General features: G+C 53.0%; 1 protein-coding gene across 5 annotated transcripts in view; it reads left to right on the top strand.

The window, feature by feature from the left end:
* The window catches only part of NCK2 (NCK adaptor protein 2), a 151,246-nt gene that overhangs the window by 115,576 nt on the left and 9,647 nt on the right, over positions 1-26,023 (top strand). For all 5 annotated transcript variants that reach the window (XM_051834899.3, XM_051834906.3, XM_051834882.3 and 2 more), the window contains one exon: positions 20,518-21,239. In XM_051834899.3, the coding sequence (XP_051690859.1) occupies positions 20,518-21,239 (722 nt within the window). The remainder of the gene's footprint in view (positions 1-20,517; positions 21,240-26,023) is intronic.

Here is a 26,023-nt window from a genome sequence, read left to right as displayed (position 1 = left end):
AATAAAGCGTGAACTGCCCAGCAGTTTGTAGGCAGTCCGATAAGGCCAGTCTGCATCATCTAGAAGTCCCCTGCAGATTTCCAGAAAAGGACAAAGTCTCAGCTTGAGGCCGTGAACCACATCTTCTTCACGCTGTTGTGGGTTTTCTGTGAGCCACGGTCGGTGCGCTTGTGTCCTCCGGGGCTCTCGGGCTGGACCCACCCACACCCCCTGGAGCCAGCGCGGAGCCCGCTTGCCCCATCCCGACAGGCAGCCGCCCCGCTCTGCTTCCACTTCCGGAGTTGGCCAGCTCCATGTTTGGAGAACACAGTTTGCTAGAAAGCTCTTCCTTAAATAGAATCGGGTTTTTGCCCATCTGTGACTTCCTCCCCGTGGCTGTTACTTTGCCTTCTCTGCCGTGCTGAGCGGATCTCCTCCTTTTACCCTGACAGCTCTGCCGTAGGTTTCACTCTCAGTGCAGGTACACGGTTCTTTGGAAGCACTAGTATTAAGCTTTTATTTTATATAAACAATGCAGAATTTTTTTGTTTTATTTTACAACATGTAAAAATACTGTTTAAAAAAAAAAAAGACTTTTGTTTGGGAGTGGGTGTTTGACCCAGCAGTAAAGACTCCTGCCTCTTACATCCGAGTGCCTGGATTTGAGTTCTGGCTCTACTTCAGATTCCAGCTCCCTGCTGATGCACTCTGGGGGCCAGCAGTGACAGCCGAAACCACCAAGGCGCCATGTAGTAGAGTGAGCTCTTGGGTCCTGGTTTCAGCCCCAGCCCAGCCTCCACTGCTGTGGGCAGTTGGAGAGTGAACCAGCGGATTGGGGTTCCGGGGGGCTCTTGCTCTGTCCCTGTCTCTCTGCTAGTAGCAGTGGACATCCAGAGGGCAGTGGTTCTTGGGGGTCAGTGTGCCCATCGTCAGGGAGACGTGTCTCCCACTTCCAGTATTTATTTCTTTTACTGTGTTTATCGTGCTCATTGACGGGGCTTGCAGTTGTGGACAAAGAGGGACCCGTCTCTCATTGTGCCGGCTGTTGACCTGCTCAGCAATAGCAAATGGAAGGGGAGACACCAGCCCTGGGTAGGAAATCACCATCCTCCCGTGACAGCTTCTTCATAGTCCAACACCCGAGGAAAGCTTGTAGCCAAGAAGGGAGGTGAGAACTTTCTCTAGTCCTTCCTGCCTCCCACTGGTCTCTCCTTTATTAAAAGGTTTATCTACTTATTTACTTAAAAAGGCAGAGTGACAGAAAGGGAGGGAGAGAAAGATCGTCCATTTGCTGGTTCACTCCCTAAAAGCCCAACCAGGGCTGGTCCAGGCCAAAACTAGAAACTAGGCACTCCATCTATCTCCCGTGTAGGTGGCAGAGACTCAAGTAGTCGGGCCATTGTCTGCTACCTCCAGCAGGGAGCTGGACTTGATCCCAGGCACTCTGATACGGGATGGGGCATCCCTGGCCACAACTTAACCCAACCCCACTTGTGTCTTTTGCTAAAAAGATTGGAGACAAAGATGCTCATGGCCTCCGATTTAGTTGTTGTCCGAGTGTGCCATCAGAATTACAGACCAGTAGTGCAGCCAGTGGGAATGGTTTCTGCTGTGCATCCGGAGTGAAAACAACCTCAGAAACGAGACTGGGTACCTTGTCATAACCATGACAGTGTCATCCACATCTTTAATTTTTACTTCTGTGAGAATTCACCTAATTAAATCCCAGCAGACGCCCAGTTTGGAATAGAACAGCTCCGGTCTCCCCAGTAAAGCCTCAGGTTGTGAATGTGGGTCCACATCTCTGGTTGCACGTGAGCTTCATGCTGTAGGGTTTCCTGCCCTTTTTTTTTTTTTTTTTGCACTCATTTGCTGCACTATAGATAATGAGCTTAATATTGTCACGTGTTGTATTTCGTTAGAATAACTTAATGAAAGCAGTGCTTTTGACAAAAGGACTTCTTCCAAAAAGGCTTACGCTCCCTTCTTTTCCTTTAATAACTTGCAGCTGAACTAAACTAACAAGCTCCATGTTCACACGGGCAAAGCACTTACATGCTAGGTCTCCTGGCGTAGTCCACGTAGGGTCGCGGATAGGCGAAGAGAACTCTGGTCAGGATGACGAGGGGTGACGGTCAGGAGCTGTGTCTACTCCCAGTGGCTTGCACAGCACAGTGCTTCGCTGAGCAGTGCGTGGTCTTGGCCTGCTGTCTGGCTTTGACTCGCCAAATCATCCCAGCCAGGAATCACAGAGGCACCGTGCTCACTCTTTTGAGACAGGGCAGCTGCTCCCAGGGAGGTTATTTTTCAAAGATTTCCCTTCAAGCCACTGCAGTACAGCTTGTGTTAACCACTCTGTGACACCAGGTGGAATCCACCCGGGCTCGCCAGGTGAATCCCCTCTGCAGTGGTGGTTGGGGGTCCATGGGCCGATGCAGCTTACCCAGAAAGTTCTGCGTCCGTTTACGACTTACTCATGTCCTTCTGGGGAGTTTGTTCAAAGGCACACATGCCCACTTCTGATCTCCTCCCTAGAGGCATCGGTCCCTGGGCACAGCATTGCCCCAGTGTGTCCATACCGAAGGCCAGGGATTATCACCAAAGTCCTCTCCTCTGGGATCCCAGCCCGGATCTGGGAGCGCAGAGAAGCAGCTGGAAGGCCCCCAGCTGGTAGCTGTCGTGTTGCATCCTTTCCACTGGTTTGAGCTGATGCTTCGGGACAGTTGGGAAGGTGTGGCTCCTGGGGGGAAACTGACAGAATCTTAGCAGCAGCTCCCTGCCAGGATTGACTTGGCATCGAACTGATCAAAGACACTCGGGAGCACAGCTGTGTGATTCTGTTAGCAAGTGGTCCTGAAGCAGGTGGAGCTCATCCTTGGTTTCAGGAATCGAGATTCTGATCATTTGAGGGGAGCAAAGTGGAGTCTCAGAGCGCGCGCCAGTATTTCCGCCCGTGGGTTCAGCTCGTGGGCTTGTGGCAAAACCCCTGTGCCCAGGCACTGAGCTGTACACTGTCTTTGGAAAAAACAGCAACTCAGAACCACCCCCACCCCCACCCCCACCACACAGATGGAGGAAGGTGGAGGGCAGGGGACTCGGAGGCCCAGAAAGGGCAGAATTGGAGCAGCCCTGCTGTGGAGGGGGAGCGTGAATGCAGCTCCTTGTGTGCTGGTGCCGGAGGGAGTGGCGGGACGTTTGTGAGGGTGCTCACCGACCTCACACCTGGATAAGCCAGTCCCTGCTCCTTCAACTTGGCGGGGCGCCCCAAGTGCTGAGCCTTCCCTGCTGTGGCCAGGGGGCCACGGAGGGCCCAGTCTGATGGCCATGCTCATAGAAAACTGTGGACCATTTTAAAAATGAAAGAATCCGTATGCCTCTCTTAGGGAGTAGAGAGCTATTTGAGTTGTATTTGTTGTAAAGCACACCAGTGTTTCACAAACCACACTTGACTCTGGATGTCATAGTCTTATTTCATGATTTATCTTAAGCTTATTCTGGCCTAGAACATTTGCACTGGGTTCAGTACACTGGCTGCAAGAAGTAGCAGGCAAGGGCCAGCGCTGTGGTACAGTGGGTTAAGCCTCCATCTGCAGCGCTAGCATCCCATATGTACACCAGTTCAAGTCCCGGCTGCTCCACTTCTGATCCAGCTCCCTGCTAATGTCCCTGGGAAAGCAGCAAAAGATGGCCCAAGTGCTTGGGTCCTTGCACCCATGTAGGAGATCTGGATGAAGCTCCTGGCTCCTGGCTTAGCCCTGGCTGTTGTGGTCATTTGAGGATTCTCTCCCTCTCCCCCTCCCCCTCCCCTCCCCCTCTCCCTCCCCCTCTTGTGTGTGTGTGTGTGTGTGTGTGTCTTTCCCTCTCTTTCTGAGTTTCAAATAAATAATCAAATGGGGAGGGGGAGACAGTCTCAGGACCACTGAATGGAACAGGAGAAGGTAGGCTTTGCCTGCAGGTACGAACACTGCCTGTAATGTACTTGACTTGCATAAATACACACTGTGAGCACAGCACTTGAAGTTTATACAGCAGTTTGAAATTTACCAAGCCGCTGTAAGGCCTCAGGAATTCTGTCCAGGGAGAATTCAGTGGCTGCAGAGCGGAGTCCAGGGGCGCCTGAGCCCGCGCTTCATGGTATAAGCACACCGATTGCACTTGGATTGAAAGGTACAGGCGGTGGAATCGTCGAGTTAGGTGCTTTCAGTTACGTGGTACCTGAATTTATGAAAACGTCAGTGTTAGTAGGAAGATATGCAACGCAGCCTCAGGTCCGGGGGTCAGAAATCACAGACGAGACAGTTAACCCTGAGCGTGAGAGCAGCTGAGTGACAGCCCTAGCCGTGCCAGCCACGGGGAGGCACCCACCGGGGTGCCAGCTGGAAGCCCACGTTGTCCCTATCCAAGGTGATTATCTGGATTCAGTGGTGAGGCCTCTGTGTGTGACTCTGTCCAGAACTGAGGCACTTAATGGAACATTAGAGGAAGCTAGCCATACCAGGTTCTTCGTTTTACAGGTGAAAAACTAGGATCTCATTCATTAGCAAAACTTGGAAGGTAGGTGGGTTAGATGGTCATAATATTCTCCTGTAAGTTTCCTAATTTAGTGAATGTCCTTTTTTGTGTGTATTTAAAGATTTATTTATTTATTTGAAAGGCAGAGTTACAGAGAGGCAGAGGCAGAGAGAGGTCTTCCATCCACTGGTTCACTCTCCAAATGGCTGCAACGGCCAGAGCTGCTCCAGTCAGGAGCCAGGAGCTTCCCCCCAGGTCTCACATGCAGGTGCAGGGCCCAAGGACTTGGGCCATCCTCCACTGCTACCCCAGGCCACAGCAGAGAACCGGATTGAAGTGGAACAGCGGGACTTGAACCCGTGCCCATATGGGATGCCGGCTACTGCATGGCTTTACCCATTACGCCACAGCGCCTTATTTTTGAACAAACACACAAATCTTTGGGGGAATGGGAAGTCATCTTGGCAGCTGAGTCTCATGTAACTCATAGGAAAGACTTGATTTTGCACTGTTCTCATACCTTTGCTGTACATGAAAACCAACGGACGCATGAGACTGCCCCAAGCCACAGAGGTGGCCTGTGGTCGAGGAGACATCTTGACTTCTTGCTCTGTCGGGGCATTTACCTGTAACACACAGTGCCTGCAGTTTGGCGTGAGGCTCTGTGCAGCCAGCACGGTATCCTGGAGCACCTGCTGCAGTTGGCCTGAACGCAGGAGAGTCAGAAGTACCAGGTGTCCCAGTATCCCAGTGTCCCAGTGTCCCAGTATCCCAGTATCCCAGTGTCCCCCGCCCCCAAACCCGAGAACCTTCTCTGCCCACTCAGCGACTTCCCTCCACGCCTGGGGCTGAATCCACCAAGACGGTCAGAGCTAGTGTCATCCGAGCCTTCCCACTGGGTTGAGCTCCCAGCCTCACCACCGAGTTGGGAACTTACTGAGAGGCTTCGTAGAGCTCTGGGTCTGTCATTGGGACTGTAAGGTTCTCCCAGGTGCGAGCAGGGACAGAACCACCAGGTCTGAACTGGAAGTGGGCAATGACTGCTGTAGCCTGGTTATTATGGAAGCCGAGGCAGAGGCCTTCTAAGTCCCATACCCTGCCGGGTGACCTTTGAAAGCAGTCCCCAAAGGCTTTGCAACAGAGATGGAGACGTGAAGTCAGGATCGCCACCGTATGCTAGGGCGTGCTCAGATCAGACGTGGGGGCCCACTCACGTGTGATTTCCTCTGGATCCGGCTTAGTTCCTGGCTTTCTGCTTGGCATATAATTGAGAAAGCAATACCCAGAATAATAGACCATCTTCAGTCAAACAGTAGCATCGTTTTTGCTTGTCTCACTGGGGACTGAGCTAAACTGTGCAGCTCCTACACCTGTATCTTCACAAAGCAGTGTAGCGTTGTACTTAGGAGAGAGGGCTTTGTAGAGTTTTAGACACACAAACACACACACAGCCGTTAAACTCAGTTGTCTCGTCCATATAATGACAAGTGACGGCCACATAAACTTCAGGGGAGTGAATGAAGTCGTTTGTGTTAAGAATCCTCTGGACTGGGTGGAGGCTGGATGACAGGTGGGGTTTCCATCAGAGGAGGGGAGAGCGTGAGCCCGGGGTCAGAGCTGAAATCCACAGGCGTGTAGAAGGCCATTAAGGGATCCAGCCAGACTGGAGCGAGCAGGAGTGCTGGGGAGGCCTGAGGGGCTGTAGTGCCCGCACTGTGAAGTCCCTGGCCTGATTCCATCTGAAGAGGGAACCCCGGCGGGTTCCACGGGACTCATGGACGGAGGAGTTGACCTTCTGATGTGGTGTAACTGGGTGGCTAGTTCAGGTCTGTGAGCTACAAGGGCCCATGTGTAATTCTACCCTCCCCCTTGTCAGTCGGAACATGCCCTTTCCCGGGATGCACCTGCTTCACACTGCCCACTCATGACAGGTGTTTCTGCGTGGGGGGCAGCCCAGGCTCACGCGAGCATGTGTATTCACTTTCTCACCTTTTGAATAAGTTTTATTACCACTTTGTGTACCCTGTACATGTCTGCACCTGAAACGCGGGTCTCTGTACCAGACAAGAGCCTGGAGTGAGGTTCATGCACCCATACACACATCACTTTGAGTGCACAGTAGGTATCATCCTGATTTATTTATTTATTTTGAAAGAGTTACAGAAAGAGAGGAAGAGACAGAAATAGTCCATCTGCTGGTTCACTCCCTCCACAATGGCCAGCACAGGGCCAGGCCGAAGCCAGGAGCCAGGAGCTTTATTCCAGTCTCCCACATGGTAGCAGGGGCTCAAACACTTGGGCCACCTTCCACTGCTCTTCCTAGGCCGTTAGCAGGGACCTGGATAAGAATTGGAGCCAGGTGGGACAAAAGCCATCACCCATATAGGATGCTGGCATCATAGGCAACGACTTTACCTGCTATGCCACAACACTGGCCCTTATATTAATTTTTTTAAAGATTTATTTTATTTGAAAGGCAGAGTGGGGGCGGAGTAGGGGATGGGGGTTCTTCATTTGCCAGTTCACTCCCCAAACAATCCAGGCTGGAACTCTAAAGCCGGAAGCCAGGAACTCCATCCAGGTCTCCCTTGTGGATGGCAGGGGTCTGAGGACCTGGACCATCATCTGCTGCCTTCCCAGGCACATTAGCAGGAAGGTAGAGCAGCGTGAACTTGAACTGATGCTTGGATATGGGATGCTGGCATTGCACCACAACGCCAGCCCCCTCAGAGCTGTATTTAACACTTCAGGTTTACTTTTTCTGTTTCTGTGGGATAATCTACCATTGCATGAACATGAGTGAAACGTGATATATCATTATTTAGAGTTCATTGGGATTCTGTCCTGTGCGATTGTTCACGGTCACACATGTTGCCCACACGCCGGGGAAGCTTATTTCACAGTGGTGATGGTGCCAGCCACCCAGAATAAACTCACATCGGAGGCTTCCAAGTGTTTAGAACCAGCAGTGTAGAACAAACCACAACAGATTAGTGGGAGGATAATTAGAAAATAGAGACAAATTGCTTCCCCCATTACTAATGGAGGAAAAGGCAGGTGAGACTGCGGGAAGCGAGGAGGGGTCTGTACCCACAGAACACTACGAGGAAGTAGGTGTGGAGTGCGTGAAACCCAGATGGCGTGGGGCGCTGGGCCGGGTGAGACCCCCGGAGTCCCCACAAAGGACGATGGCACGTACGGCACGGCCTCCTGCAGCTCTGCACTGAGCGTGTACACACTTGATTTTCCTCTGCTTCTTCCCAGACAGTACAGCATGACAGGCACTGATGTGGCTCTTCCGTTGTGTTAGGTCATCCAGAGGTGACTGGAAGCGTGCAGGTGCACGTGAGCCTCTGGGGGAGGGTGGCATCCACGGGGAGGGGTGGTCTTAGAACTAATGCCTGCGGATGCTGGAAATTTCCCAGTAAGTGGCATCCTGTTTGCTGCCTTTTTTTTTTTTTTTTAAGATTTATTTATTATTTGAAAGGCAGAGTTAAATAAAGGCAGAGGCAGAAAGAGAGAAAATGCTTCCATCCACTAGTTCACTCCCCAGGTGGCCGATCTGAAGACAGGAGCCAGGAGCTTCTTCCGGGTCTCCCAGGTGCAAGGACTTGGGCCATCTTCTACTGCTGTCCCAGGCCACAGCAGAGAGCTGGATCAGAAGTGGAGCAGCCGGGACTTGAACCGGCGCCCATATGGGATGGATGCCAGCGGAGGCTTTTCCCGCTATGCCATAGTGCTGTGCCGGTCCCTTGTTTGCTTCTTTTAAAGTTCTCTCTGCTCTGGCTTGCTGAAGAAAGAACACCCCGTCTTAGCAGAAGAGTTACTCAGGTGGGAACCTGAAGTTTTGCACTAGAGAAACATGAGCTAAAAATGCCTGGAAATTAGAGTGAAATCTGCTTAACATGTTTCTGAGTACATGTCCCAGATGGCAGCCTCTCTTTTTTAGATCCTGGCCATATGTCTAAACCATTCTCTTTCTCTCTTTCTTTTGTGCTACTCTGTTCCCCGAGGCCGGGCGAGAAGCAACCCAGAGGGGTACTGTTGATGGGCTGATGCTCGACCCAGAGCCTGCAGCCTTGCCCCACCTGTCCTGTGCTCACTGCTGCTCTCTGCAGGAGGCGGCAGGTGGCATCGGGAGGGCTCCACTTGGCCCACCCTGGGTGGGGGCTGGTGCCTGTCTGAGCACCTGCCTACATGGATGGACTCAGGTGCCACCTCCGCTCTCAGCCCCTCCATGCTGCTGCCATTTCCTTCTCCTAGCTTCCCTCTCTGCCTTGGCATTCACAGCCCTGCGAATGCACTCAAGTGGTCCTCTGTGGCTCTCAGCTGTGCAAGCCTCCAAGGGGCCGGCCCCTGGGACGTCTCCCAGGCTGAGGCCGCCTGTGTTTGTTCACGGGAGCTGGCGCTCCTACAGCTGCTGTGTGCAGGAAATCTTCCTTGGTGTGTATTTTGGTTTATTAAGGAACAACAGCAGTTGCCTGGCTGACTTGCAGACTTTGCAGGTGAATTTTTAAGTAGAACGTGGATTAGCAGTACCAGGGCAGCTGTTCTCACACTGCTAATTTAAGTTGACTAAATCTGTGATGTTTAACCTGGTGTGTGAAGATGAGCTCAGCGATGGCAAAGGTTGTCTCTGCAGTACCCAGAAGGACCACTTGTTCCCCTGTGGGTCTTCTGCGGGTTTTACTTTTTCCTTTATTGCCTAGTATACGCTTAATGGTTTTGTTGTTGTTGTTGAAAGGAAGAATGATACTGAGAGAGAGACCCAGAGATGTCTTCCATCTGCTGGTTCATTCCCCCAAACGACTGCAATGGCTGGCGTGGACCAGGCCAAAGCCAGGAGTTGAATCCAGGAGTTCATCCAGGTCTCCCACATGGGTGGCAAGGGCCCAGGCACTTGGGCCGTCGTCTTCTGCTTTCCCAGGTGCGTTAGCAAAGAGCCCCAGATCGGAAGCAGAGCAGCCAGGACTCCGGGACAAACTTGCACTCCGGTACGGGGTGCCGGTGTGGCAGGTAGCCGAGTGGCTCCCTGCACCGCAGCACTGCCCCTTACAGTCGCGTTTAAATGAGAGTCTTAGGCAATCAGTTTTGTGCTTCTCTTTTCAAATTCTGGAAGGGGTCCTGGAGATCACCAGTCCAGGGCTTCCCTATAGAAACCGGGCAAGCCGAGTGCCTCAGCCGTGTTGCATATCTGCCTCTCAGCAAAGTCCAGGCTGGGCACTGTGCACGGCAGGCTGTGGGTGGATGAGGGCTTGGACGCAGAAGCAGGGAGAAAGCACCCAGGAGTACCAAAGGGCTTGGCATCTTCACCCTGATCGGCCTTGTTCTAAGCAGCGAGCGGCCCACCGAGCCCCTCTGCCCTCCCTTACTCAGGAAATGGGGCTCCCCCTCCCCCATACTAAAGCCCGTTTTGCCTGATGGAGCTTCCCTGGGTCTCAGCTTCTCTTGACCCTGCAAGCAAGAGGGAGCTGAGACCCGCCCAAGGAACATTGTGGAGAAGAGCAGCTGCTTTGCCACCTGTCACACTCCACTTGGTCCCTTCTCTGTCCCTGACCGTAGTAATTGGCTGATGTGACAATGACAGCAGTGTGGCAGCTGCCATTTGGACTCTTGCTGTGTGCCCTTCACCGTGCCCAGTGCTTTCCTTGGTTACGGGACACTCGTAACCGCCCCAGAGAGACCGCAGGCATCTTTGCCTTACAGGTGAAGACGTTGCTGTAGACAGGTGCTGTAGAATTGCTGAGTTCAAGAACCGGGAGGTGGGGAAGTGGACCGAAGCACCGTTCCCTTGAATCTTTGCCAGCCACGCACCACCTTGCATGACCCCCTGGAATGTGCTGTCCCTTTCCTTGTTTGCGGGGACTTGCCGGATTGCGCTGTGCCGAGCAGGTGTGGGCCCGAGCAGTTGCCCGCCTGCTGGCCCTTTGCCAGCGCCTGCCTGGGAGCGAGGCTCAAGGTGTCACAGCTCGTCCTTGCCAGGGCTCATATGCCGTTTTGCATATTCAAAAATGCCTGTGCTCAGGGATCCAGTGGATGTGTTGAGAGGTACTAAATATGTATTTTTCATTAAAAATTATAATGGAAAGTATTTTTTTAAAAAACTCTTTTCCTCGGCATCTGTGTTGGCACTTGACTTTCACGCTGGTGAGAAAATCCCGAAATTGTTTTCCAGGCTCAGGATTCAGTCATGGTATTTGCATTGCCTGCTCACCAAGGAGCAGGCTTGGTCATGACCAGGGATGGAAACTTGGCCTCAGACACAGCCCCGGGTGACAGTGAGGGACCTGGGTTCTCTGGGCTGTGGCTCCTGGGGCCTCTGCCCATTGGAAGGCAGGCCACCAAGTCCCCTTCCTCCCTCCCGTCCTGCACAGGGCATCTCTGACCTCGGGGATTTTTGTATGGCACTCCATCGCAGGAGAAAGGGCAGACACCCGAGATTCATGCCAGGCTGGGAGATGGATCAGGAAATGGTGCCCTGAGCTGCTGCCAGACGCAGCCCCGCCCCCAGGCCTGCACGCAGTAGGGTCTGGAAGTTCTGCAAAAAGGGTGGAGGGGCGAGGTCTTTGCAGGAGGGGGTCCATGTGGCGTGTGTGTGGCGAGTCTGTGTCCCAAGGGTCTGCAGACGCTGCTGGCGGCGGAGGCGAGTGGCTGGAAGTGCTGGTGAGATCACACATGGAGTGTGTGAGCTGAGCAGGCGTTCACCAAATCCTGTCCTGTGTCGGGCCCCTGCGTCATGACAGTGACTCCCAATGATCTTAACCACAGACATGCACACGGTGGGTGAGGACGGCGGGTGCTTCGAGGGCCTGGAGGACAAAGACCTTGGGAAGACAAGGCTCTCGCGGGAGCACCACGGCACGTTCGTGTAGCACCCTCTCATAATCTTGGTGCTCAGCGGGTCTCGGGGGGTCAGCCCAAGCAAGACCAGTGCTTTGTTCTTTCAACTTTCCTACAGGTGTTGGTTTTCCAGGCGGGACCCTGCAGTTTAGACACTGAAGAAGTGGGAGAGAAGCAGTGCTGATGAGGGGAGGAGTGGTTTAATATGCCCAAGGAGTCTTAATTGAAGTGGCAGGAAGGCAGCTCCAAAGTAGTTAAAGGAGAAGGAAATTCTTTTTTAATTTTTTTGACAGGCAGAGTGGACAGTGAGAGAGAGACAGAGAGAAAGGTCTTCCTTTGCCATCGGTTCACCCTCCAATGGCCGCCGCGGCTGGCACGCTGCGGCCAGCGCACCGCGCTGATCCGATGGCAGGAGCCAGGAGCCAGGTACTTCTCCTGGTCTCCCATGGGGTGCAGGGCCCAAGCACCTGGGCCATCCTCCACTGCACTCCCTGGCCACAGCAGAGAGCTGGCCTGGAAGAGGGGCAACCGGGACAGAATCCGGCACCCCGACCGTGACTAGAACCCGGTGTGCCGGCGCCGCAAGGCGGAGGATTAGCCTAGTGAGCCGTGGCGCTGGCCAGGAGAAGGAAATTCTAAGATGGCTTTCATCACTGGGAAATATGGGTACGTGCAGGGACTCGGCGTGTGTCCTGGGCATCCTGTGTCTCTCTGGGCCTCATTCCTGCTCCCTCTGCTACCCGTGGAGTTCCAGGTGTGTGGGCAGGATACTGTTGGGCAGATCCTCCAAGGGACAGGATCCCCCTGCAACTGTGACATGGTCCCAGGGAGAGCATGCAGAGTCTCTCCCAGCAAGGGTGGCAAAGGCTAGGGGCTTGGGGGTGGGGGACCTTTGGAAGAAAGGAATTTTGTCAAATAAGAGAAGGGATAATAGTTTTTACCAGTTGCAAGCAACAGGCACGCTCTGTATTAATTCAGTATAGTTCCCTTATGTTTAGTAAATTTGAGTTTCTTGCCCTTTACTTAGTCACATACTTTGATTTTTGCACTGGGCACATCCACAACTCGAGCTGTAAATTAAATGAATAGAGTAACATGAAAAGCCGTTAGGAGCCAAGCATTGCGTTTCCTGACTGTTACATGGAAAATTGACTTTGGTCACTTTGTACGTTAATCAAATCTGGCGGAGCTCCTTAGCATTGAATAAGAGCATTTCGTAATTTTTTTGGTTGGCTTTATCAATTCAAGCTTTCATGGGAGGATCCCTACAAATGACTAACCTCTATTCTTAGGATAGATAGCAGTTTAAGTTTTGAGCGCTTACATATCTTTGAAACAAGTTTTCTAGTTCAATCTGGTTAATGTTGCACATCTAACTAGCAGCAAAGATGAAATGATTTCACCGTGGAGGTCCTAAAATTTGAGTGTGCCGTGTCTGAGAGAATTGGTGTGAATATATTCCTGAGCTATCAAAGTCGTTTGACGTTTTTATCTCAGATCTCCACAGCTCCAGCTGGAAGCTGACAGCGAGAGCATGTTTTAGAGTCGCCAGTTACAACATCCCTTCATCCTGAGCGTATGAGAAATTTTGACTTTAAAATTACTCACATTAATAATGTATGACGCAGTCAAGTTTTTATTAGAACTCAGCCCTTAATGTATGTCATTTTATTCAGGAAACTTAAAATGTGCTTTTATCGTCAACAGAAATGCAGCTCGGGATCAGAGACCCAGTAGCTCGATGCCAGAAAATTGTCACAACAACAGCTCAGTGTAGCTTACCTTTAAATCCCTCTCAGCCGTTTGCCACTTGGAATGAGTGACGCTGTCTCCCTCCCTACGGGGCCAGAAATCACCATTCCCCACGGTGTGTATGTTATTTTGTTAGTTATTATTATTAAATGCAGATGACGTCATTGCAGTTGTCAAGGAATCGCTCCTCCACTTCCTCCCTGGGCCACTAACCCTGTCCACGTGGGCAGCTCTGCCCAGGAGGCCCTCACCCTGCAGCCTGGCTGCTGACCGGCCCGGCCAGGGAGCCCCTGGGTGAGTGAGCAGCCGGCTCCTTGGACACACTCACTTGTGTCAGCCGGGGTGCACCCTGCTGCCAGGGTCTCTGTGCAGATAACTGGAGAAGGACTGAGGGTGTGGGGGCTGGGTACAGGTCTCCTGCCCTGTCTGGTCTCCTGCGCGGCTCTCGCCTGGGCCCCCCGAGCACTGTGTCTGCAGCAGCAGCAGCAGCAGCAGCAGCAGCAGCAGCAGCTGCAGCTACACTGCCATAGCCCTGTGTTTGTGTCTGGGAGGTGACAAGGTCGTGAAAGGCCTGAGATTAGTGCCCTTAGAGGTAGAAGCCCAGAGAGACCCTTTGCCCAGTCTGCCTCCTAAGGACACACACAAGTCACCCACGCAGATGCCCTGTGAGCTAAAACCCTGGCTCCTGGCCTCCGGAACTGTGGGCAGTAAAGGTCTGTTGTTTGTGAGTTGCCCTGTCTCCAGCATTTTGTTATGGCAACCAAAACGATTCGAGACATAAGCAGATCGCCAAGGTTTCTTCCAGACGTTAAACACCGTAATTTCGCGATTAGAGATTTCAGGAGCCGGCAGAGCCCCCGTGTTTGGTGAGGAGGCAGACTCCTGAGCCAAGCCGGCAGCCAGCCCCTTGCACTTTTCTCCACAGCGATTTTCCATCCTTCTCTGTTCCGCTTCTTCATGCAAAGATGGTGCCGTTTGTACATTATTGAGCAAACTATAAAGTTGTTGCTTTGCAAAAATAAAAAGTTACCTCTCTTTCCCCTGATGTCCACTGTGCAAGTGGAAAGATTTCGTGGTGGTTGCCTTCTGAAAGATATTCCATCTGTAGTATGATTTATTCACAGCACACGGCAGCAACCCCCTGGACTGAAATGCTCCCACACCAGGTAGATGCTGTGCAGTGGGATTTTATGATTTATGTGTTTCTCTTGGAAAAAAAGCATATCATTTGAACTCTTGTCCAGAGTCATGCTGAAAAATGCACACTGGGCCTCGGTAAACACGAGATGGTGGTGTTGGAACCTCCTCCGCACAGATGGGGTGAGTGGGAACATTTGGTTATTGGCAGCTTCTGTCTGCCCCGTTTTGGTTAGTATGGTAGGTTGATACGGCCTGAGTCTTAGAGAAGTGGATGTGAGGGTTTGCTTCCCCGCTTGAGAAAATATGTAAAAAATCTAGAAGGAAAAAAAATCACATCAATCTATTAAAATCAAAATACCCATGGAGTTCAGATTGTATTTTCATGGCAACTGGAAGAGGTAGGCAGTGTGGCTTCAGTAGAAGAGGAAATGTTTCAAGAAAATCTCCAGGGGGTGCTGCTGGGGCACAGTGGGTTAAGCCGTGGCTTGCGACACCCACCGGCATCCCAATTCAAGAGCGCCAGGTCCTATGCTGATGCACTCCGCTCTCAGCTGATACGCTCCGGAAGGCAGCAGAAGATGGCCCGAGTGCCTGAGCCCCTTGCAGCGCATGGGGGAGACCGGATGCATTTCCAGGCGAGCTCTTGTGGCCGTTTGGGGAGTGAACTAGCAGACAGAAGAAGATCCTCCACCCCCGCTCCCTTCTCTGTAACACTGCCTGTCAAATAAATACACCAAAAAAAGAGAGAAAGTCTAGAGAGAGAATGCAAGGGAGCCGTGGAATTCCTGTGCTGCCTCTCTGTCACAAGGTTGCAGTTTGCCCTCCAACGGGAGGACCAGTGCTTGGAGCCTGCACCTTCAGGACAGGTCGGGGCGTGGGGCCCCCATGGGACGGGCCTGCAGCCAGGATGCCGCGGCACCCTCTGAATCACACTGGAGCTGTTTGTTCTCTCATATGCCTGGGTTACAGCTTCCCGTGATGCCCAGGCAGAACAGGGGTGTGTGTGTGTGTGTGTTTGACTGTGTGACTCTGTCCCCCAGCACCTGGTCCCAGGTAAGTCACAGGCTGCAGTTCAGGGTGTGTGTGTGTGTGTGTGTGTGTGTGTGTGTGTGACTGTGTCCCCCAGTGCCTGCTCCCAGGTAAGTCACAGGCTGTCACAGGCTTCAGTTCAGGGTGTGTGTGTGTATGTGTGTGTGTGACTGTGTGTGTGTCCCCCATCGTCTGCTCCCAGGTAAGTCACAGGCTATCACAGGCTACAGTTCAGGGTGTGTGTGTGTGTGTGTGTGTGACTGTGTCCCCCAGCACCTGCTCCCAGGTAAGTCACGGGCTGTCACAGGCTGCAGTTCAGGGTGTGTGTGTGTGTGTGTGTGAGTGACTGTGTCTGTGTCCCCCAGTGCCTGCTCCCAGGTAAGTCACAGGCTGTCACAGGCCTGCAGTTCAGGGTGTGTGTGTGTGTGTGTCTCCATCCCCCAGCACCTGCTCCCAGGTAAGTCACAGGCTGTCACAGGCGGCAGTTTGTATAATTGCCCTGGCTCAGAGAAGAAGGCCCCCTGGCTGCTGGTGAATCTCCCCTCTGCCCACCTGCCCTGGGACCCTTGACCTCACTGCCCCCCTCCACGCCCTGCCCCTAGATCACTGCTTTCTTGCCATTTCCCCAGTATCCTGCGGGGTGGGGAGGTGGAACACAGGCGCTGTGGGCTTTGCTAACGTTCAGGGTTTCCCTTGCTTCTGCTTTGCATCAGCACAGCTCTGGCCATGGTGGCCTCAGGGAAGGGAGAAACACGGAGGAAAGAGGGGGCTTGCAGATCCCTTTTCTCAGCACCCAGGCCACACATTTCCTACCCAGTGTCCCCACGCGGCCTCTCCCAGGCTGTCCTCACTCGTGCTGCAGTCCTTATCCTGAGCCTCAGCCCCACTCCCACCTCAGTCCCTGGGAGCAGAGGGAAAGTTGGGGAAGACAAGTGGGTGTGGATATTCGGTTCCTGGCTCCCTGATGTGTTCCCCGTAGGCAGTGTGCACCAGGCTCGTGCAGGGGAAGCAGGCGGTTACGGAGCATGTTGGGCCGGTTCCCTGACCCCTTACAGCCTCAGCTTTGCCATCTGCAGCAGTGGGGAGGATGTGCCGACTTGGTTGCAGCAGCGTGAGGAAGGTGCGAGTCGCTGTCCCTGTAACCCTGTACGCTGCCTCTTGCATTTTGTTGCCCCAGACGCTACGTACAACAACACCGCTGCCCCGGCAAACGTTTCCCAGGAGCCACAGCTTTCAGTGGTCGGTGGCCACCGGGCACAGCTAGGATCACGGCCAAGGGTGACTCAGGAGGACCCTGGCCCCCTTTTGGCAAACAGAAACCCAAAGCCACGATCAGTAAGAATAATCGTCATTTTTCAGAGGACACATCCTGGGCTGCATTTGCCTCCTCTGAGCCCGGGTACCTATTACGGCTGAATGTGCGTCCTCACCCCCAAGGTGGTACTGCTCCCCAGCACCTCCTATCTGGGGATAGGAAAAGAGGTAGTTAAGTTAAATGAAGTCAGCAGACTGGGCCCTAATGCAGTCTGTCAAACATCCTTATAAGAAGAGGCGCTGAGTCTGCCCAGTGTCCTTATAAGAAGAGGACACACGCACACCAAGAGGGGAGACCAGGTGAGGACAGCCAACAACGGGGAGGGACCTCAAGAGGAATGGACCCTGTAGCCCCTTAGTCTTGGACGTGCAGCCGCCAGGCGGTGAGAAATACATTCCTGTCATTGAAGTCACCTGGTCTGCAACCGATTGTTATGGCAGCCATGGCACAGGCAGCACACCACCGTGCCGTTGCAATCCGTGTCGTAAGGGTAAGAAAATTAAGAGGCAGAGGGAGCTTAAGTCCCGTGACCAAGAACACACAGCTACAATGTGGTCGGCTGACACTTGTCTCTTGGGCAGTGCTCTCTGGCCCTCTGCCCCCTGGAGTTAGGTCACAGTAGAGCAGAAAGTTCCTTTCCCGCTGTGTGTTTGCTCTGCAGAGTGATAGAAAAGTAGGCGCCCTCGGAGGGCAGGGGACTTGCCTGTCTGACTCACCCCGCTCTCTCCAGTGTCCGGGAGGGTGCCTCAAGCCCCAGGTGTTCACGGCTGAATTAATGTAAACAGGTTTTTTTTTTTCTTAAGACACTAAAGTAGCATACTCACACATCAGTCATCAAGTGCCTTACGGTGTGTTGTGATGGCCAAGGTTAATGTTGCCTTCTGCTGACCTTGTCACCGTGCTCTCTCTGTCCCGAAAAGCAGCTTCTCCACAAGTGGCTTCCTGGGCGGCCTCTGTGACTCCTGTGTTCTCTCTCGAGGTTCTGGTGAAGTGTTAGTCCTCGGAACCTGCGTTCCTGGGAGCTCAGCTGTGCTGCTCATTGGCACTTTGGAGTGGGGTCGTGACAGCTTCCCGACTCCAGGCACCACTGCCTCCTGGACAGAGGCTGACCTGGCTGTACAGGTTGAGTCTCCCTTATCCCAAATGCTTGGGACCAGAGGTGTTCTGGAGTTTGGATATTTTCAGATTCGGGGATGTTTGCATATGCCAAGTACATAATGAGGTATTACGGGCGTGGAACCCAAGTCTAAACACGAAATTCATTCATGTTTCATATGCACCTTGTACACAGAGTCTAAAGGTAGTTTCATATAGTATTTTTTTTTAAAGATTTTTATTTGGGAGGTAGAGTTACAGACAGTGAGAGGGAGAGACAGAGAGAGATGTCTTCCATCCGCTGGGTCACTCCCCAAATAGCTGCAATGGCTGGAGCTACGCCGATCTGAAGCCAGGAGCCAGGTGCTTCTTCCTGGTCTCCCATGCAGGTGCAGGGCCCAAGCACTTGGGCCATCCTCCACTGCCTTCCTGGGCCACAGCAGAGAGCTGGGTTGGAAGAGGAGCAGCCAGGACTAGAAATGGTGGACATACGGGGTGTTGGCACCTCAGGAGGAGGATTAACCTACTGTGCCACGGCGCTGGCCCCTCATACGGTATTTTTAATGCACGTGCGTTTTGACTTGCAAGAAGTCACGTGAGGTCAGGTATGGCATTTTCCACTTGTGGCATCATGTTGGTGCTCAAGATTCTGGAGAGTTTAGGCTTTCAGATTCACAGATTTGGGATGTTCAACCTGTCCTGGCTGCCGTGTGGATTATGAAGCTGTTGAATGATCCTAGTGTTGTCTCATTGCGTAGTTGAGCTATCGTGGACCCGACAGTGCATGCAGGAATGAGTTCTGATACCCAGAAGCTCATGTTCTACAAAGCAAGATAACTCAAAGCGGAAATGTGAAGTTTTAGCTCAGCCTGATAATCATGTTCCTCTTGAACTTCCCAGGCCCTTGAATTGAGTGTTGCACTACAGAAAGAAAACAGGAGAGCCCTTGGTGTGAATGAGTCGATATTCCCGGTGTAAAGCCCACGTCACGTCCACTCCCACACAGAGCTGATCCCAGGGCAGTGGGACCTCAGACCCAGGCTCTGTGCTCCAGGGAGCGGCAGCCCCACTCTCCAGTGGGCACAACCGTGATGCCACCTTTGAGTCCTCTCCACCTCCTAGGCGCTCGCCAGGGCAGTGAAAGCAGCAGTAATAGTGGAGCTGGGGAAGTCAAAGAAGACAGAAGCAAGCACCCAGGAACGGCCTTTGGTGTCATTGTGGAGGAGAGCAAAAGCCCGTGAGTGGCTGCAGCCTCCGTACCATCAAAGCATCCACACTGACTAAATTAGAGGTTGGAGCAGAGATTGGGGGGGGGGGGGGATGGATTCGTCTCTCGGGAGACCCTGTGAGCAAGGCCAGCCCCACCTGTGCAGCGCAGCAGCCCCAGCCCTGCGGGCAAAGGTGCGTCCCTCCCCCACAGTGATCCAGGGTTCCGTACATTTTAAGTGGGATAAAGTATTTTTGCCTTAGGGCTTTTCACACGTTTTTCTCATGCACAGGAAGAAATATGTCTCTCATTACAGCTCAGTACTCACGACACGTGCGGCCAAAGAAGCAGCCCTTATCCTGGCCAGGGTCCGGGCTCGTTGAGTTTTGCTTTTTTTACCCTGGAATGTGGTATATACATGTAGGCTGGTTGCAACCTTTCCAGGTAGACTTGTCCGTCCACTCGTGGGCATTGAAACAGCCTATGAAAAATTCTGCCTTTCATGTAAGATAACAGCTGCATTTTTTTTCTAATTCACTCAACACAATCTGTTGTGGGAAGTCATCTACTGAGGAGCTCCAGGAAGGGAAGAAAGAACTGTGGGTGTCTTCTTGGGAAGACGGCTGCGCTGTGGTGGAGGGGCAGGGCAGCCAGGCTCCGAGCGCTGAGACGTGCCTGTGCTGGACCTGAAACAGGTCTTTGAGTTCATGTAGGCCAACGTTTTGCCTAACAGAAGAATGCAGAAGGCATGCTGCCGTCTGTGCATTTACAAAAAGTTCACAAGCAGTGGAGCTGAAAGATAAGCTTGTTTTCATACAGGAAGATTTTGAAATCCATGCATAGCTTCATAATATGCATCGTTCATGAACTTGCCGAAGACCTCTTGTGCACAGATGTCAAAATTTCTTGCAGTGTAGTCGACTTATCTTTAATTTCCACTTGTTAACCAACTTTGTGAAGCTCCCACATGCTCCTTATTTTTCTGGGGTACAGGGGCTCTCTGAAGATAAACCAGTGTCTCCGAAGGAAACTTTCCACTCTCATCTCCGCGTTGCTGGTCCTCTGGCATTTTTTGTGGGTAAAGGAGAGAGATTGATACTCGTAGCTTTTAGTGATTTTACAACTGCACAGTACACTTACCAACATTTTATTTATCTGATGATCATTACACGAGGGTCCATGCATTTCCTGTAAACTTTTTATGATGGGGGGGGGGGTTTCACCGAAATAAAATTTGATTTTTTTAAATTTGGAAAGTAGAGAGTACATGAGAACGCACCCCCGGGGGAGCATTGTCATCTCCCCAAATGCCTACAGCAGCACCGGCTGGGCCAGGCAGAAGCTGGGAGCCAGGACCTCAGTCCAGGTCTCCCACGTGGGTGGCAGAGGTCCAGCTCTTTGAATCACCTACAAATGCCGGGGCAGGAAACTGGATTCAGGAGCTGGAGCTGGGAGCGGAACCCGGGTACTCCCATATTGGCCACGTGTCTTAACCACTAGGCCAAATGTGCACCCCGCAGCTTAATCCCATTTCCTTGTAGTACCCTCCTAGGTTCCACACCACCGTGGACTCACGCCCAGGTCCCTGCCCAGCAGGAGTGGGCGTCGTGCCCGAGCACCCACTGAGCCCCTTGCTGTGTCTCCACAGGCCTTGGCAAGACCCGCAGGAAGCCGAGCGCGCGCGACGCGTCCCCGACGCCCAGCACCGATGCAGAGTACCCCTCCAACGGCAGCGGCGCCGACCGCATCTACGACCTCAACATCCCCGCCTTCGTCAAGTTCGCCTACGTGGCCGAGAGGGAGGATGAGCTGTCGCTGGTGAAGGGCTCGCGCGTCACGGTCATGGAGAAGTGCAGCGACGGCTGGTGGCGCGGCAGCTACAACGGGCAGATCGGCTGGTTCCCGTCCAACTACGTGCTGGAGGAGGCGGACGAGGCGGCGGCCGAGTCCCCCAGCTTCCTCAGCCTGCGCAAGGGCGCCTCGCTGAGTAACGGCCAGGGCGCGCGGGTGCTGCACGTGGTGCAGACGCTGTACCCCTTCAGCTCGGTCACGGAGGAGGAGCTCAACTTCGAGAAGGGAGAGACCATGGAGGTGATCGAGAAACCCGAGAACGACCCCGAGTGGTGGAAATGCAAAAACGCCCGGGGCCAGGTGGGCCTCGTGCCCAAAAACTACGTGGTGGTCCTGAGCGACGGGCCGGCCCTGCACCCCTCACACGCCCTGCCCATCAGCTACACCGGGCCGGCGTCCAGCGGGCGCTTCGCGGGCCGCGAGTGGTACTACGGCAACGTGACGCGCCACCAGGCCGAGTGCGCACTCAACGAGCGGGGCGTGGAAGGCGACTTCCTCATCAGGGATAGCGAGTCCTCGGTAAGTGCCCACCGCGCCGCCCTCGCAGGGGCGCGTCAGCCCTCGGTCCCGGCCACCCGCCACCATCAGACAGCAGGCAAGGGAAAATGCCAGATACCAGCAGTCTCCAAGGTGTAGTTAACTTCTTGCAGCGCATTCTCAAGTGTTCTAGTGTGTTTTGATCACTCCCCTCTTGCTGTCACGAACTTACTGATTTAGCTTTATCATAGGGATGCATGCATGGAAAAAACATATAAAAATGACCTAAGGGTACTTCAAAAAAGCTCATGGAGAAGTTTGATACAAAAAATTGAATTCCATGCAGTTTTTTTTCCCCCAAAAAGGTGCATTTTCACAATGCGCATTTAGGTGCAAAAAATGTTTGAAATCCACACGTGCTTTTTTTCATAATGCGCGTTTTCCTCCTACGCATTTTCTGTGAACTCAACTGAAATACCTTCATCGCAGGGACCTGCAAAGGGTCGGTGGAAGATGGCATCACTGTTTACATTGCATTCGCCACAGCTTTTTGAAGCTCCCTTGTGTGGGGTTTGCTGTAGATGTGGTTTTAGGCATCCTGGGGGAGGGGTGGAGGGGGCGGGCTGGGAGCTGCCCCCCCTAGAAAAGAAGGGGCGACTACACGCATGCTGTAACATGGACTCTGCTGTGCCGTCGCCTTGTCAGGTCGTGTGAACACACTGGGGACGGCAGGTGACTATGGGATTCTTGGTCAGCTGTAAGGCTTGCGGCTCTGCAGCCCGCCCACTTGTACGTCTGCTCTGGGTGTGCTGAGTGTTCGTTGGGGCCGCTTAGCCCTGCTGGAGAGGGGACGGGGGACGTGCGAGGCTGCTTTCTGCTCAGGGAGCTGGTTGTGCCTCTTTGCCGAGGCTCCTCTTTTCCCCTCCTGTGGCCTCAGACAGCCTTTTCCCTCCCGGTCTCCGATTCTGCCTGTGTGAAAGGCGCTGGTGTTGTACTTTGTTCCCGCTGAGTCCAGGGCACACAGCGTGTTCTCAGTGGGGCGGGAGTCGGGTTTCCGCCGCAGCCTTTTGTTGGCTGGCTTGTTTTTCTCTGTAAACCACGTAGAATCCCAAGGTCATGTCTGCGGCAGGCTTTGCCGCAGAGTCCATGTCTGAAAAAGCTTTTAAAGCACTTACAGGCTGAAATGAAAAGACAGCCACGGTTCTTGAGTTTTGGGTGTGTGTGTGTGTGTGTGTGCGCGTGTGTGAAGCTGAATTGGAGGTGTAGGTCACTTGACGGTTGACAGCAGAGCCACTTCCAGCAGGAGGCAGACTTGGGGGTGCTGGAATGTTTCAAGAATCGGGCCAGGGTCACACAAGGCAGCCCTGTTGTGTGTACCTTATGGAAGCAGCCAGTTCGTAAGCACCTTTCCGCAAATTCCCAAAACGAGAGTTTTGAGAATAAAGTCCGATGTATTCAACTAGGCTTTGGTTTCATTAGGAAATGCAAACCGTAAGGCCATTAAGGATGGGCACTTCAGAAAGCTTGTGGGTGCGAGCAGGTGCAAGACGCCTGCACTCCCGTGTCGGAGTGCCCGGATTCAGTTTCAGCTCCTGCCAAAGCAGACCCTGGGAGGCAGCAGTAAGGTTTCCATGAACCGTTTGAAGACTCTGTGCAGGTGCCATGTGTTGTGACGGTCAGGGTGTGAGAAGGCTCATCCCACGCCAAGTCAGGGCACCCTGGGGACTCCTGCTGTCCGATCCCCGAGGAATGCAGAGAGGCGGCTGGGCTCTTGGAGCCGTCACGGTGGAAAGCAGACCTCTTTGTGGTGTGAGCTGCGTCGTTGCGCTGGCCGCAGCCTTAGATGTGGCTGGGAGTTAACCACCTCTGAAATCGGAACTCAGAGATGTTCTTATCACACCGTGGAGCTTACCGGCTCTGGCCAGACATCACAGGAAATAGCTCCCACGGACGCAAGCCCTGTGCAGCGGCGCTTCCTTTAGATCCCGTTGGAGCACTTCAGGGAATGAAGTGCGGTCATGGTGTTCTCTCTATCACGCAGAAACTTCTAGAAAGCACTGGCAAACCAGTTACAAGGTGAAGCGCTCAGTCCGAGTGCTGAAGGGACAATTATAAGTCAGAGTCAGAAAGGGGAGACTTTAAAATTAGGGAAAAGAATTGAAAGCATTGCCTCTTCCTCAGTTCTCCAAGGCAGAAGAGAGAAAGAGAGAGAGCAAGAGAGAGAGCGCGCGCGAGGGAGCCGAGTTTCAGGAGTAGCCGCTGGACGTGGGCTGCGTGAGTCAGTGAAGGAGCCTGTTCAGCTGCCTTTCCCACCCTGCACCTCAGTCCCCGCTGTTTGTGTTTCCGTCCTCTCTGGTTGGCATCTGTTCTTAGCGACGAAAGGACACAGCAGTGTTTCTTAGTCTCCAGATTCAGTGCCCATGCTTCTGCCTGGGACCCATCCCTGCCTGAATCGGGGAAATGCAGAAATCCTGCCTGTCCGCCGTGTGCTCACCAGCAGTCCTGGTGGTGGTGTGTTTTGTGCACACTGATTCCATGGGTGTGCTGAGAAAGCTGCACGTGCCCTTAATTCCGTTGCTGGGACACTGTGTGGCGTTTTCTCAACATCCTTGGACATGGTGTTGAGAGGGGGACAGGTGACAGGTCAGATGGGGCTGAGAAGGTATGCAGGGCAAGCAGCCAGCTGTTTGGGAGGCCAGGGTCCTCCCTGAGACTTAAGATCCCAAAGAGAGCACGGCCTCTTGGCTGTTAGTTCCAACGTCAGTGTTTAGGTACGAGCATTGTGGCCTACAATACGTTTGTTTCTCATAGAACAAAACTGTCATCTACAGGTAACTTAATGCACATGTTGGCTACCCTAGAAATATGTGGATGTTTTATCTCTCTCTCTCTCTGTTTAGTCTATGAACATTATTTGGGCGGGAAATAAAAGAATTAGAAGAGCTTCTTGCTGTATTTTAAAAACCGCATTGTAGTTGTAGACGTTGTCATTTCTAGTAAAACGCTGTTCTCAGGCACTTTCATCCGTCCATCTCCCTGCCTGGTGATTCTCACAGGGCAGTGCGTGTCCGAATTCCCCCGGGGCTCCTTAAAACCCAGGAGGCTGCTGGGCTCACCTGCAGCAGGCCTGAGTCAGGGGCTTGGGGGCCTGAGAATTCCAAGTTGGAGCACATTCCTGGGTGATGCTGAGCTGCTGTTCCCTATTGTACATTCCTATTTCTTGTCTGTCTGTCTCTCCCTGCCCCCCCCCCCCCCGCCTTTATTTGAGAGGCAGTGAGAGAGACTTCCCATCTGCTGGTTCACTCTCAGAATACCTGTGAGGGCTATGGCTGAGCCAAGGACGCCACAGAGAACCAGGACCTCCATCCCAGCCCTCTCCTGTGGGCGGCAGGAACCCAGTGACTTGAGCCATGACCACTGCCTCCCAGGGTCTGCATTAGCTGCAAGCTGGGGTCAGGTGCTAGAGCTGGGAATTGAACCCAGGCACCCCAACAGGACACCTACATCTCAACTGCTAGGCTAAGCATCTGCACTCTTAATTCATGGTTTTATACATTTTTATAGCAGTTATTAAAATACCATTTCTACATAGTGGCGTATTACTAAGAATGGTAAAAGTGCCTCAATGTTGGGGTGGGTACTGTGGCGCAGTGGGTTAAGCCGCGACCTGCAGCGCCAGCATCCCCTATGGACACCAGTTCAAGTCCCTGCTGCTCCCCTTCCAATCCAGCTGTCTGCTAATGCACCTGGGAACGCAGTGGAAGGTGGCCTGATTCCTTGGGCTTCTGCACCCACGTGGGAGACTCAGAAGAAGCTCCTCTCTTCAGATTGACCCAGCTCCGGCCGTTGCAGCCATCTGGGGAGTGAACCAGCAGATAGAAATATTCCTCTCTCTTTCTCTCTCTCTAACTCCGCCTTTCAAATAAATAAACCTTTTTTTAAGTGCCTCAAAGTGAAAATAACTGTCCTAAAGTTTTATTTCTTGTAGAACCGTTAGCTTTTGTTCCGTGGAATTCTCCTTGTGGGTGTTACTGTGTTGTTTCTTTAAAGGCTGACAATGAGCCAGCTACTTCCACTGTGTGTTTCTTTGGGGGCACCGGGAGTCCAGCTGGGGTCAGAGCCGCGTGCGAGCTGCTTCCAGGTGCAGGCCAGAAGGTGTGCGACTCTGGGGCTTCCTTCTGTGACCGGCTGGCCAGCGGCAGCTCCCTGGGTTGGCCCCGTGGTCCCTAGGTGTTCCCTCGTTAGCTGAGTCAGGTCCAGGTCACCGTGAGCGGTGCTGTATGCGTCTTTCTATTTTCAAAGACAACCAGTGCTTTTCCAGTGTCAGCTTGTCTTTCTTTTTGGCCAGGGCCAACTGGAAGTTTTAAGCCTTGGTTTTTGTATCATGTCTAACTTGGAACTTGTTGAATTCTTAAAATGGGAGAGATCTACAAACTCAGCTAAGAGCTTGCAGCCCGTCCGATGGGTCAGAGCCCTTGGAGACACACCCAGGGCAGCTCTCCACTGCTCACCTGCAAGCAAGCAGCCAGCCAAAAGCACACACCCCTCCCTGGGGCGTGAAATCAGTCTTGGAGGCTGGGCTCCTTCCCGGAGGGCTGGGGTGGCAGGTGCAGCCTTGCTCCGACAGGGATCTGTGCCCACCCCCTTCCCCGCCGGCCCTGGTCACACGCAGGGATTAAAATCACAGGTGATGAGCATACACAGGGATGCAGAAAGCCGGTGAGGACCTGGGAACTTCAGCTTAGCCAGCCCTCATAGTGAATTTTTAGACTGAGTTTTATTTCTATTGCCTTACGTGTAAGAGAAAGAAATAGTCCTAAATCTGT

This window comes from Oryctolagus cuniculus, chromosome 2, assembly GCF_051225735.1.
Source record: "Oryctolagus cuniculus isolate XC-2025 breed Fujian yellow rabbit chromosome 2, ASM5122573v1, whole genome shotgun sequence".
Taxonomy (NCBI): Eukaryota; Metazoa; Chordata; class Mammalia; order Lagomorpha; family Leporidae; genus Oryctolagus; species Oryctolagus cuniculus.
Note: the sequence above shows the minus strand (reverse complement) of the source record. Positions and strands in the feature narration are given on the sequence as shown.